This window comes from Neolamprologus multifasciatus, chromosome 4, assembly GCF_963576455.1.
Source record: "Neolamprologus multifasciatus chromosome 4, fNeoMul1.2, whole genome shotgun sequence".
Lineage (NCBI taxonomy): Eukaryota > Metazoa > Chordata > Actinopteri > Cichliformes > Cichlidae > Neolamprologus > Neolamprologus multifasciatus.
In genome coordinates this window covers 6,794,625-6,809,831 of record NC_140442.1, presented here as the reverse complement: position 1 = coordinate 6,809,831, position 15,207 = coordinate 6,794,625, and the positions used below count along the sequence as shown (strand labels likewise).

The 15,207-nt window shown below is 41.3% G+C and overlaps 2 protein-coding genes across 4 annotated transcripts in view; both read right to left on the bottom strand.

Annotated features, from left to right (window-relative positions):
• asic2 (acid-sensing (proton-gated) ion channel 2) overlaps nt 1–15,207 on the bottom strand; it is a 422,593-nt gene that overhangs the window by 290,726 nt on the left and 116,660 nt on the right. The window lies entirely within an intron of this gene.
• On the bottom strand, nt 6,926–7,648 carry LOC146519662 (zinc finger BED domain-containing protein 4-like). The gene is given in 1 exon segment (XM_085157255.1): nt 6,926–7,648. A coding segment is annotated over 1 exon segment (723 nt).

The window sequence follows — 15,207 nt, the reverse complement described above, 5'->3', positions numbered from 1 at the left end:
TCACCTCAGTGTTTATTATAGCTTTGTAATGTTTGCAGTCAACAAGGGGAGAAGAAGGCAGCACTTCCAAAATAAATCCCTACTCAAACTGTTTGTCTGTGTCTTCTGGATGTGTAATTATGAGTCTATACTCAGACATCAAGGGATCAAATTCCAATAGGGTTTCAGAAAATGAGCTCCTTATAAACGTGGCAGCAGTGAGCATCGTGGCTAATTAAAACAACTTATAAATGTCAATAACTAATCAAAATCAATATATCAATAAGTTATTATGCTTAACTTAAGGATGCCAAATCACATAACTCAGTGTAGTCGTATTTCTGGCCCTAGAGGCACACACATATACATAAGGTTTGCTGTTCTTCAGTGTTTCTGTTTCTCCGCTCCCTGTTTCTGTCGGTTTTCTTGTACGTGACTATTACTCCCTATTCCTTACTAACATCAGCAGGTGTCATGGCTCCTCTTAGTTATCTCAATCTTCCCATTGTCAAGCGCTGGATTTCTTCTTGTGCCAATGTTGTCTCTGCTTCACCTCACCTTGCAGTTGCAAGCCTACCAACCCACTTGATGTCATCTGCTTTTTCTCCTTCAAGCCATCCTGCTTCCCTGTTCACCTCCCAATTTGACTCTTCAGCCTCCTGCTTTCCTGTTCTACTGTTTAATAAAACACTACACGTATCTGTTGACTGTGTTTGCTTTAAAATATGTGCAAGTGAGTCACCGGACCAAATCTGCCTGTGTGTACAAATCAAGTGACCTGAACCCGATTCTGTACTACTTTCCCCCCCACACAGAAAACTGATCAATACGTGATCAGACAGGGAATTGGACCTGTCTGCAGAATTAATGGCAATGCTATCAATAAAGTGAACACTACACATCAATTTTATGCAACATAAGAAATAGTCCGAGGAAGAAGACAAGAAAGTGCAAGAGGTACAAAATCTGAAAAGCACCACACTGGGATAAAATACTGTGAATGAAGAGCAGATAGCAGCACGGTGGCACGGTGGTTAGCACTGTTGCCGCACAGCAAGAAGGTCCTGAGTTCAATTCCACCATCAGGCCGGGGTCTTTCTGTGTGGAGTTTGCATGTTCTCCCCGTGTTTGCGTGGGTTCCCTCCGGGTACTCCGGCTTCCTCCCACCGTCCAAAGACATGCAGCTTGTGGGGATAGGTTAATTGGATAATCCAAATTGCCACTAGGTGTGTGAATGTGCGAATGGTTGTCTGTCCCTGTGTGTTGGCCCTGCGACAGACTGGCAACCTGTCCAGGGTGTACCCCGCCTCTCGCCCTATGACAGCTGGGATAGGCTCCAGCGCCCCCCGCGACCCTGAAAAGGATAAGCGGAAGCGAATGGATGGATGGACGAAGAGCAGATGTGATGCCAAAGACTTGTGTGTGAGATTTGAATTAGAAAGCTGTGACTGCATGGACTGCAGAGATGGGCCATTCAGCATCCAAATTTTGGCATCCAAACTAACACTGACTGTATTTATAGTTCCAAAAGACCAGATCCCCAGCAGTAAGAGAAACAAACGCTGAAACAACAGCAAATCGGATTTTTTACAGGGTCTCAACAGATAATGTGTATGCTTGAACACTTGATTCATAACAAAAAAAAGACATTTTCACTGAAAATTTAAAACAAACATGAACACATACATTACCTCTTCCCCCCTAGAGCACCCTGTTCTGGGTCAAAGCTCCAATCGCACCATTCTTTGAAAGGTACTTCGTGTGTTCACTGGCCACCTACTACAACCGGTACAGTATTACAATAGATACATGTTATGAAATAGGTATAACACACGGTGTTATTAAACTTTTTGGTAACCAGACTCCAAAGTTTGGTGCGTCTGGTGCTGCAGACTTTTTCCTTGCTTTATTAAAATTATTTAATTTTGCCTATGGGTCACAGTAGATGTCATATTGAGAACATTTTCTATTAAAATGATTTAGGTCACCAAAGCTTTGAACTGGTGCTTGGTGATCTCACATACTGATCTGTGACCAAAGATTAAGTCCTGGTGGTCAAAGCTCATGAATCACTGATTACAGAGACATTTTGACCATACAGGATACCACATATTGATATTGCAATCACAATTTTCCAGGATGCTCCCACACTAAAATCCACCTTTTTATGTATTCTCAATTTTGACATCAAAGGGAAAAAAAGTGAGTTGCATATATCAAACTAGGAAAATGGCTAAAGTGAGGCAGCAGATTGAGTGCAGCAGATGCTCTGGAGCATAAATTAATTTGTGTCCCTGCTTATCACAGCAATTAAGTTGTGTCATTACAGTTAAAACAGGGCAGAGCCTCTTGCTTCCTCTGTGGATGCCCCACATTTCTGTACAGCTTTTTCCTTGCATTCCTTGATAGGGGCTCCACCAAAAATTACTTACTAAACTACTGTTTTAATTATTTAACATTTACTCAACAAGCACCAATTACAACCTTAGATGCTGAAAAGTTGTCCTACAAGTGGTTCTGTGTGCAGTTTTACACACTAAGTGCAAGTAGCTTGAGAGAGATTTAACAAAGAGAGAGAGATTAGCATCATACAGGCGTAATTTTTGCACAGCATTAATGAGACAGGCTGGAGGACTACTAATGACCCTGACAACTAGTGCAATTATCCATAGATTAATTTGCTAATAAAACTTCCACAGCTCTGTTTGCATGCATATACATGCATACGTGCACTAATGAGAGATCATGGCTCTTCTTACCGCTGCATTATTAATCTTCATGAGACATAGAAGAGTAGCAGCATCATGCTGAGGAGGATGGCTGTGCTTTATAATGATCAGTCAAATGTGTCACTGAGGCTCTCAGTAATAGTTTCAGCCCCCAGTCGGAGTTCAGAAAAGAATCTGGCAGCAGCCAGCAAAATAACACTCTCAGTCTTCTGCTTGTGCTCTTTTTAACATCCCATTTACTAGAGATGTATAACCATTTGATGCAATAATCTTTTCTGTTCTGATCTGAGTCATACACCCTGTCAAACCTTGAAACAGCCATCAAAGAAGCTGTCGACACTCAGTTTTCTGCCACAGCTGGCGACCTCGGCTTGCCTGTAAAGGTCTGAGTTGTCTGCTGGTGCATCACAAGCTGGAGGCTTTATGCCAACTATTATTTTCACAGTTGTTTCAGAGTGTTTCTAAGATTAACCCAAAATTAAACATTACTTTGCACCGAGTGCCTGGATTAATTCTCCATTGTTTAATATGTAGCTGTTTAAGCATAAATCTCCCCATATTAGGCTGTAACAGTAGATTGCCCTTCTATATTCGAAACAACTAAATTCTTTGTCCTTGATTACAGACTTCAAGTCCAAAGCTGTGTAGTTCTTTTACATTCTGTAGTCTATGCGCATATTTAGTATTTATTAAACTGCAATTAGCCTAATTGCTATATAATGCATCTTATGGATAGTCGCACACATTTACCCTGATTGCAATCAAAACAGCAAACTGTCACATGCAGATTTAAATTACTTCCAAGTTAGTGTGGAAGTCGGTAAATTCTTATGCTGCTGTTGACAGGAACTCACATTCTACTGTCCTCACACCTCATCAGTCAGTTAGTTGGGAGGGAACATAAATATGGATGAAACCAAGGGAACCAAAATTGAAAAATGTACTTCAGCAGCTTAAAACTGGCAGGCAGCCGCTGATAAAACGAAGTAAAAAGTTCTTGTGAACACAAAACCAAATGGAGGGGGGAAATGAAAAGAAAATGAAAAATGTGACAGAAGACTTGGGTGAGATCTCATCCACTGCATGACTAGAATACATGTGTGGACTGGCTGAGTTTTATTGCGATCCATACAAGACAGAGGAATGTTAAAGTAAAAACATACAGTGGGGCAAAAAAGTATTTAGTCAGCCACCGATTGTGCAAGTTCCCCCACTTAATATGATGACAGAGGTCAGTAATTTGCACCAGAGGTACACTTCAACTGTGAGAGACAGAATGTGAAAAAAAAAAAATCCATGAATTCACATGGTAGGATTTGTAAAGAATTTATTCGTAAATCAGGGTGGAAAATAAGTATTTGGTCAATAACAAAAATACAACTCAATACTTTGTAACATAACCTTTGTTGGCAATAACAGAGGTCAAACGTTTACTATAGGTCTTTACCAGGTTTGCACACACAGTAGCTGGTATTTTGGCCCATTCCTCCATGCAGATCTTCTCAAGAGCAGTGATGTTTTGGGGCTGTCGCCGAGCAACACGGACTTTCAACTCCCGCCACAGATTTTCTATGGGGTTGAGGTCTGGAGACTGGCTAGGCCACTCCAGGACTTTCAAATGCTTCTTACGGAGCCAATCCTTTGTTGCCCGGGCGGTGTGTTTTGGATCATTGTCATGTTGGAAGACCCAGCCTCGTTTCATCTTCAAAGTTCTCACTGATGGAAGGAGGTTTTGGCTCAAAATCTCACGATACTTGGCCCCATTCATTCTGTCCTTAACACGGATCAGTCGTCCTGTCCCCTTGGCAGAAAAACAGCCCCATAGCATGATGTTTCCACCCCCATGCTTCACAGTAGGTATGGTGTTCTTGGGATGCAACTCAGTATTCTTCTTCCTCCAAACACGACGAGTTGAGTTTATACCAAAAAGTTCTACTTTGGTTTCATCTGACCACATGACATTCTCCCAATCCTCTGCTGTATCATCCATGTGCTCTCTGGCAAACTTCAGACGGGCCTGGACATGCACTGGCTTCAGCAGCGGAACACGTCTGGCACTGCGGGATTTGATTCCCTGCCGTTGTAGTGTGTTACTGATGGTGACCTTTGTTACTTTGGTCCCAGCTCTCTGCAGGTCATTCACCAGGTCCCCCCGTGTGGTTCTGGGATCTTTGCTCACCGTTCTCATGATCATTTTGACCCCACGGGATGAGATCTTGCGTGGAGCCCCAGATCGAGGGAGATTATCAGTGGTCTTGTATGTCTTCCATTTTCTGATGATTGCTCCCACAGTTGATTTTTTCACACCAAGCTGCTTGCCTATTGTAGATTCACTCTTCCCAGTCTGGTGCAGGTCTACAATTCTTTTCCTGGTGTCCTTCGAAAGCTCTTTGGTCTTGGCCATGGCGGAGTTTGGAGTCTGACTGGTTGAGGCTGTGGACAGGTGTCTTTTATACAGATGATGAGGTCAAAACAGGTGCCATTCATACAGGTAACGAGTGGGGGACAGAAAAGCTTCTTACAGAAGACGTTACAGGTCTGTGAGAGCCAGGGATTTTCCTTGTTTGAGGTGACCAAATACTTATTTTCCACCCTGATTTACAAATAAATTCTTTACAAATCCTACCATGTGAATTCATGGATTTTTTTTTCACATTCTGTCTCTCACAGTTGAAGTGTACCTCTGGTGCAAATTACTGACCTCTGTCATCATTTTAAGTGGGGGAACTTGCACAATCGGTGGCTGACTAAATACTTTTTTGCCCCACTGTATATACTTTAGCCAACAAAACAGACACACTGGGAGTAATAAGCACCGTCCATCCATTCTCTTCCGCTTATCCTTTCAGGGTCACGGAGGGAGCTGGAGCCTATCCCAGCTGTGTAAGGTACACCCTGGACAAATCGCCAGCCTGTCTCAGGGCTACTACATAGACAGAGACAACCATTCGCACTCACATTCACACCTATTCTGCAGAACATGCAAACTCCACACAGACAGACCCCAGCCTGATGGTGGAATTAAACTCAGGACCTTTTTGCTGTGACACAACAGTGACCACTAACCACCATGCTGCCAGGAAATTAGTCACACCTTTTAAAAGTTTTGGTCAAATGAAGCAATCAGCAGGTCAGCCACTAATCAGAAGGTCGGTGGTTCGATCCCAGGCTGCCTCCTGGCTGCATGCCAAATATCCTTGGGCAAGATACTAACCCCATGTTTGCCTACTGGTGGTGGTCAGAGGGCCCGGTGGCGCCAGTGTCCGGCAGCCTCGCCTCTGTCAGTGCGCCCCAGGGCAGCTGTGGCTACAATGTAGCTTGCCATCGCCAGTGTGTGAATGTGTGTGTGAATGGGCGAATGACTGAATGTAGTGTAAAGCGCTTTGGGGTCCTTAGGGACTAGAAAAGCGCTATACAAATGCAGGCCATTTACCATTTATTCTCGCAAACTGCTGGCCTGACACATCGACTGAGAGGCAACAGACATAATATATTATCTAAAGCCAGAACAGCTTTGGTGGTTAAATATGAGTTACAGTAACAGTGACCTCCACTTGCAAATCCTTACTATCACCATGTCCTGACAAACTTCCCGAATGTCAATTACTCTGTAAAGACTGGAAAAAGAATTTTTTAAAATAGGGGATAGATGGTGATAAACGTTTTACTCAAGTTCAAGTTCAAATTTTATTCGCCACATGCAGTGGCAGGTTGCCCTGCAGTGGAATGAACCCGCCCCCGACCTTACACACACTACACAGACATCACATTCTCTCAATCTCCCATTGGAGAACCGCGAGCTTCCCCATGATGGTATCAGATTTCCGTTCCGTGGTGTTGCCATTCTTTTGCTCAGATAGCTGATTCTGAGAACTCACAACTAGGGATGCACCGATACCACTTTTTTGGAAACGAGTACGAGTACTTGCATTTCAGTACTCGCCGATACCGAGTACTTAATAAAAACATGATTTAAATTTACAGGTAACAGCTTTAGTCCTATAATTTAACAAAAATTTAAACAGTGACAGTGCAACTCAAGTATTTTTTTCAGTTTATTGTAAACTCTGCTGCTTTGGACAACACAAGGGGCATTAATAAACATCTTTGCCATTTAGTGCACAATATTTGAATAAACTAACAACATCCACCGACATAGAACTGTGGCAGTCAGTGCAACTGAGGTAGGTATTAACATCAAGTCTAAGATGACTCACTTAATGGAGAGAAAAAGTGAGTGGCAGGTTTTTCTTTAAGAAAAGTAGCTTTTCTGCATTATCAGCAGTCAGACTGTTTCTGTTTTCATCTATAATGTGTGACACTGAGCTAAAAAGCGTTTCATTTTCCACACTGCTACATGGGGCTGAGAGGTATTTACAGGCTATTTTAGCCAAAGTGGGGAACCTGATTTTGTTGACACCCCAGTACTTCAGAGGACTGTCTTCACGAGGGCTCAGGGCCTCTCCGAGGTATGTGTCGAGCTCCTTAGCGATTTCGTCAAATACAGTGTCCAGACTGCTGCTAGTGCTGGCCTGGGTCTTGAGGAACAGTTTAGCAGGAGGTTCTGCAGCTTCTGCCCGACTCCCCTCTGCCTCAGCTCTGGACATCATCTGCAGCTCCTGCTTCAGGTGCAGCTTGGCCTCTGGAGCAGTGTTGTTGGAGAAGAAGCTATCTCATTGAATACCTATAGCACACAGACTTTACCTTGGGTCAAGTATGGTGGAGATGAAGTATAGTGGGTTGGTCTCGACGTCACTGAAGCGCTTCTTGACAGCTGCCAGTAAGGTTGCTTTCATTGTCTTGACGCCGTCTGTTTCTCTGTTTAGAAGTCTCACTAGCACAGTCACAGCTGGGATGACATCAGAGGCTAGTGCGTCGTAGCTGCAGGCAGGGAAAGTCCCTCCAGGGCACTCGGGCTCTCCCGAGGGTGTCAATAGCATTCAGAGACCAGCTGATCAAATCCATAATTCTCTTTTAGGTTTAGAGAACAGACTGTGAGAGAGTGTTCCAGGGAAAAGTAATACACACGAGACAAGACAAGGACACAAGAGGCTAAGCAGGGAAGATAAGGGGAAGGAGGAGAGGAGAAAAAGTGCGACTGCCTTCGCCGAGAGCCAAACGACAAAACTCACTCCCTTTGGTGATCATTTCCAACATTTTAGCTTTTAGGTGAAATATCTCAAACCAGTAATGGACTGTGACTCTGATTTAGCATCTCTATTGGGTCATTTTTACTTTTTATATCTTCAAGATGGATAGCAAAAAGCAGACTCTGATTTTCACATAATATCAGATTATACCTTTGGTGATGATCTCTTTACTCATCTTCTCTGCTACTTGATACAAACTGATTAAATGTGCCTGATCTCAATTTCACGGTCATCTTTTCATGCACCTCTGGACCTTTTGGATCAGGGCTGCTACTTTTCAGCTCTCATCACTAACGATTCAAGTGAGTCTGAAACAGAAGTTGGTTGCTTCCTCCAGAGGTTTAAAGTACAGCTTTCCAGAGACCAAACTAGAAGTAGGATTGGAACAGTTGTCTCGACATGAAGGTGACTTTGATTGGCTGGCATTTATAAAGCATATGAGGATTGTGTGCACGAGTGTTTGAGTCTCAGAAGTTGGTTGCTTTCTCCAGAGGTACACCAGTGCTTTGGATCAACAACCTCAAGTCAACAGTGTCCTCAGTGTTTTATTTTTCTTCATTGAGTCGGGTGTTTTTTCCCCAAGCACATCAATCCACTTTGCAGCATAAAAGGTTTCTACATGTGCGTCACACCTCAAACAAGGCTAAGTTTCTTATGAAAGCATGACTGGGAATCCTAACATTCATCACGATCGTTGCAGCAAAAGAAAACAAATCGGCAGCTTACACATGGGCTCTTGTATTGTGGTTGTAACTGAGTTGGAATTAAAAAAATCTGTGAAGTAACTGAACTGATTTATTTTGACGGTTGGAAAGAAGCAAAAAATGTCAAAGTGCCTCCCTGATCATGTGACGGCGCGCATGTCTTTTGAAGATATAAATGCCACAGTACAGACAAATATGCACACACAGAAGTTCATTCACACATCCTCAAATGCAGATCTGTCTATTTACACTGGGTGACATTAAACAGTCACATTCTGCCAAAAGGACAGTGCTTTCATCAAAGCGGTGACCTTCCAACACCCCACACTCCCTCCATCACCAATAACCATCATATATACTCACTTTAACAGGTTGTGACATTTACGCACACACATGAAAACATGTGTGTGTCATGTGCGGGTCACATATGAAACAGCAAAAAAAAAAAAAAAAAGTGGTGGTAACCAACTTCTCAACAAGACAGTTGAACAAGTAGAGCCTGCAAGAGTGTGGCAAAGTAGTCAGAGATGTTTGAGCTCTTCACCCACAGAGCGGAGACACTGCTTAAGGAGTGAAACTGCTTCATCACAGCAGGTGACAGACAAGTGGAGAAGAATCTTTTTTCTCAAGTGAAAAAAACCTGAAAAGAACCTCTAATTGGCCTCCAGCATCCCAACATTTGGGCTTCATGTTTAGGGCACACACACAAGTCGCATTTCTATTCGTTCTACTCATGAATGTTCTCCTCCGTTCAATGCACACCTTGACAGACTGCCAGGCAGCAGCAGGAGGCAGAACAGAGTGCTTTGAGCTGTGAGGAGGTTTGCTTCTCCCCCCTCTTCGTAACGCCTCGTCATTTACGTTGCTCATACATTTTTTTGTTTTGTCAGCCATCACTTTTCCTACCTCTGTTTACCACTTTCATACTAAAAAAAAAAGTGCTCACATTTCCTTTTAGACTGTTGTCTCCATCAAAGACATCTTTAAATCTCACAGCTCCATTCAAAGACAGGTGTGAAAGTGAGCTTTTGAGGCAAGAGCAGCAGTTAGAGGAGCAGTAAGTACAAGCAGTACACAAAACAGACAGATAACACTTAAGACAATCTGTTAAAAACAAGTTACTGTACAAGCTCCCACGTATAAAGCGCGTTGCTGGTCATGCTTTTTGTGTCTCTATTGGTGATACTCAACATCCACAGAGTAACACTAATGAGCTGCAAAAACAATGAAGTCTGCAAATCATTTCCACTGAGTCAATGTATCATATTTCTGTCTTAGCAGTAAACACAGATTATAGATGACATTTCAAAAGACGTGACACAAATAATTCTGTTCTGCTCTCACTCTGTATTAGCACAGCAGACAGTCCTCTCACTGACTTTCTGTATGTCCTCTGTCCCTGTGTGCCTGAGAGAAGTTCATTCTGGTCCCTACATTGTCATCTCCCTATATATTCTCTACACATCCTAGAATAAATGGTTATTATAAGCCTAAAAAAAGAAAAAAATGTCATTTTAACTAGCTCATATGACATTAAGACCCCAGAGAGACAAAAAGTCATTTTAACAACATACTAAAATCTAATGCCAATTTTATTCTTATTGGGAATTATTTACGTCAAACCTTCTGGGACAGGAGGGTTTAGGTGTACATTTAAATGAAATTCAGGGGCAAATATTAAACTTTAATAAAATTAAACAAATAATGGGTTTTCTTATAGAACTAGACAAAAATAACATCCTGTACTGGCAGCCGTGCATTTCCATGGAAATGTTAAATATGCCATTTCTTGATCACCTGCACTTACAGTGTCTAGGCAACCCAGAAGAAAAAGACTGCTAAAATAGCGGAAATAAAGGAAATGGAAACTGCACTTGAGAAATGATTTAGAAATAACTGGAAAATTTTATTTTTATCTCCTGCAGCAAATCAGCCACAAATGTCAGCTTAATTAATGTGCAGAGCACGAGCATTTTTTAAAAGTATTATTCTGAGAAGTTAGACTCTACGTATTTAATTTATGTTTCGTGGAATAACTTCAGTCCTTTGGGTCTTGACTGGTATATCTTATTATCGCAAAAAATTGATTTTTAAAAACCCACACACAAAAGAAACCTTTCATCACGGTGCAAAAACCATCACTGTCACTAGGATCACTATTACAATCATTTTAAGTTTACTTTACTTTTTAGATTTAAAAATGATGGAAAAAAAAGTTTTAAATATTCAGTGCTGAAATTTTATCATCTCAAATAAAAATTAAAGATGCACAATTCACCCGAGCTCACCTGTAATTATGAAAAATAGAATTTAACTGACCAAATGTTGACATTATCACATTGTGAAATACAATCTATATAAAAACTATGAGTTTTTCTCCTCTTGAATTCATGCAAAACTGCAGTTTATTATTTAAAACTGTAGGAGTGATTTCTTTGTATTTCAGAAACCTTTAAATTCGTGTTGTCAGCATTAATCTCGTTAAAATGACGTTAACGCCACGCATTAGCGCCGTGCAGCACCACGCACCTGGCGATCCGCACTAACTCGCTAACGGAGATTTGCTGCGTTAATGCGGTCATGGCGTTAACGTCATTTTAACGAGATTAATGCTGACAACACTAATTTAAATATTTAAGATCCATATTCTACAGATGTTGAATAGTAGAACTAGTGATGCTTACAATAGACATGACTGTAATAGGGCTTTGGAGTTGACGTCACGCCGCAATGCATTGTGGGAGCGCGGCGCCATGTTCGGGGTCTACGAATCAAAACAGACACTGTGTTGGAACGATGACGACAAGAATCATGCTTAAAAGCAGCTCCAAAGAAAACGGACGGTATAGAGACCGATTGCGTCCAGAGGCGAAGCAGCGGTACTTGAAAAAAAATAGAGTGCATCGCAAATCTGGACCCATATGAAATACGGCAGTGGAGTAAAGACCCAGACGACTTACCGTCTCTGTCCTAACCCGATATCTTCATGTATCTTGTTTGTGGAGTAAGCGCCTACACAGCGAACCAGTTTCGTAATTACAAGTCACTGGAGGCGCACATACAATTTACAAACGGCTGGGTGCAAGATTTGGCTATTTTGTAACAATTGTCAAAGTGTAAAATAAAGCGTCAAATGCAGATCTTTGTCGTTACCTGGTTCAAAGCGATGATAAACTGTCAATTATAGTATACTGATACAGAAATGGTTACACAATGTAATGTCAGTGTGTTCATACAATTACACATAACAAAAAAGGTTTTCCTAGTACTATTTCTTCAGAGACATACTCAAAGTTTTCACAATCATTAATTAACAAGAACAAATCTCATGTGTGTCTGGTTTCACTACCACACTGGGGCACATGTTAACCAAAACACAACATGCTGGGATCTTAACCTCCGCATTTCTGATGTCAAAGCCTCTGTCAGCCAAAACTACATCCCCTGGTAACAGCTTGTTAAGTATGCCACATTGCTCTGTGATGTGTTTAGCTGATGCACGGCCCCCCACCCCTTAGAAATGAACGAAATTGCACCTTGTGGAGTAATCCCGATCAGGTATTTCATGGTGTGTGTACCCTTGTAGTGCGAGTACGTTTGAGCAAGAGGCTTTAAATTAGATGGTCGTTCTGTACGAACTTGATATCAGCTCGTCTAACGGCTGCTATCCAGGCTCAACGCCTTCGTTTGGTAACATCCGATACCTGAGCTCCTTGATGTTGCTTCCAGCTTGGGAAAGCATAAAAAGACAACCCAAGCTTATTCCCGTGCCGATCGTAAGATCGAACATTGCAGCCGACCACACAGCAAGTACGAACCATGGCTGTGCTTTTGCTCCTTCGTCGCTTGCGCTTAGACCCCGAACATGGCGGATCAGGCCAAAATCCTTTCCACGCCCACCCCCGTGACATCACGCTCCAAAGCCCTATAAGATGAATAAGTCAGCTGACCTCCAAAATTAATAAAATTGTTTAAATGTATGTTTCACCTTGGTAGATGTGCCATACTTTTAAATTCAGCTCATCTCGGTGGGTAATGTGTCTCCGCCTTAGAAAGCTGTTATCATAAAAGTATGATACGGTGAGTACCCCTCACCGTAACCGCTCAGAGAGGTGTTAATGAGCATCACATTTAAATTAAAGAAAAAATTAAAATTAAGGAACATGCTTAAAAAAACGTGTGATTTTTTTATTTTTATTTTTACTGGGCTACTTGATGTCTTTGAAAAAAGTGAATTTAAGATTTTGTTTTGTATATTCATTGCACTAACCGCACCTCACACCATCTTCAATTTTCCTCATAACTAATTTATTCTTAGGGGAAAAATGCATGGTGGAAAAAAAAATTGTACAACCACTCTAGCTGTGAAATGAAGCCATGTGTGGGCACATTTAAAAGGCAGGGAGAATCTTGTTTAGAAGCAGCATTCAGTAAAAAGCTGTGAAAAAAGACGCAGAGAAAACTAGGACACAGTGACTTCCCAAGGATCAAGCGGCTTGGGTTCAAATCAAGCATAAAGGCTGAGGAACAAGAAAAATATTATTCTGGGAGTAATACATTTATTAAATGATACAGCTTTACAATCAGCCAAGAATGAAAACACATTCATTTTAACTGGCAAAGCTTCAGTTATCACTAAAAAAAAAAGATTTTTCTTCTACAAATTTGAATGGTTTCAGGTAGCCTCATTACGCTCTGCACAATATGTTATCAGTCCAAAAACGAATCTCTCAAATGGGGTTGAAATTAGCATTTAGTGAAGAAGTAAAGATGGATGGAAGAATAAAACAGATGAAGATTTAGAAGAACCACGCTGGATCTTAAACAAAAGGGCACAGAAGCTGAGAAAATACTTAAAGCAACTGTGCTATTCATTCACAGTGATGTAATTTATTGTAAACACATCTCTATTATAACAGTAGTCTATTTCGTGATTATCATAGCTTGAATACTCATCTTATGTATGCATTAAGAGCTGAAAAAGGTCAGACTTTTTGTTCCCCCCACCAAGACCACAGTGATCCGCTGAAAGCAAAGAGAAACTGCTGCCGACTTTCATGTGTCATCAGTCTGCCCATCTCTGCTGTACACTCTCCAACCATCTGTCTTCATCTTTCTCGTCAGCCTGCGAAGGCTTGAAGAACTAACTTCACATGCCATTCAGCAAGGCTCTTCTCTGCACTTTCTCACAAGTGTGTCTCTATGTGAGAACAAAGTCAACAGTGCTGTTATTTGGATCTTTCCAGTGAGATGTTGAGATGTTGTTTGACCTCTCTGTTTCACTTTTTCACTTTCTTTTTCAGTTATGTAACCGTTGTTTGAACTTCTGACACGTGCTTTTCTTGTCAGAAGCACTTATTTCAAAGATAGCACAATGCAACAATCATTGTGCTGTTAGAACTTCTATCACTCACTTTCCCTGTGTTACAGAAAGTCTCCCCCCCCCCGCCCCACCCACACACACACCCACACACACACCCACACCACCTTATATTTACATAGGGTTTTTCCTCATTTAGAATTCTATCAATAAATAAACTTTATATGAGAAAAGGCTTGATCCATAATTGCAGGCTCCCTCAGCTATCATTTCTGTCAACTGCTCAGAGATGCCACGACTCATAGTGAGTGGATTGGATTTAGTCTCTAGATATGGGAGGTTTACTGCCTATAGTAGCGAAATAAAGTATCATGCACAATGATCTGAGCATGCATTTGCTCTTTAAGCAGGCTGATAGTTTTTATTGCTTCTAACAACTAAGTTCCCCAAAGTACACTTAACACTGATGAATTATTGGTAAACACTTTTTAAACCGGCTGTAGGTATTATCTGATTCTATGTTCAAGGAGTCATTTAATGCATGTATCTTATAATTTATGATTTCGTATTGTTCCTTCATCTCTGCAATATCATCTATAGTTACTACTGTATGACCGTTTCTTTTGCTAAAAACACTTTTAGTTGGATTTCAGCAAGACCTTAATCTGTAGTTATTTGTATGGATTACCTCTGCTACATTACTGCCTCTTTAATCAATTTTTCTCTGTTTAAATTTCCTGCTAAATCAGGGTTTACAAGCCCACCATAGAAATACTAGTTAGAGGATAAATCTGGGCATTTTCTCTACAGGGGTTTGTTGGGGTTATTGATCAATACCAATGAGTCGGCAGTTGCTTCACAAAGTAGCTTTCAAAACTCAATTTCTGGCCTATTTCTATTTGGAACAGAAATGTCCCTCTACTGCAGCAATTTTTAACTGCTCAGTGGTAGAGAACAGTGCTACAAGCAACTGCCTTCAAAGACATTTTGTTCTGAAGCCAACAAAGCAAGTTATGGGCCAAGCAGCAGCTCGGAGGACTGCAGCCTTAATTTTCCTTGTTTCCGACTCCCAGTTTTATCTGGTAAATTGACCGATTAGAGGTCTAGAGGGCGAAAAAAAATGAGTCTTTGTTGCTGCTACGGGGAAGTGCAAGAGACAGATAAAGTCCAACTGTGAGATAGAGAGGATTAGCAAGTCCCAAAGTGTAACAGATTATTGAAAGGATTCATGTAAAGGCAGTACACATCTTTTTTTTTTTTACATTTTCCAATTTGTAAAGAAATTAAATACTTAGCCATAGCACATTATTAGGACTGATACAGGG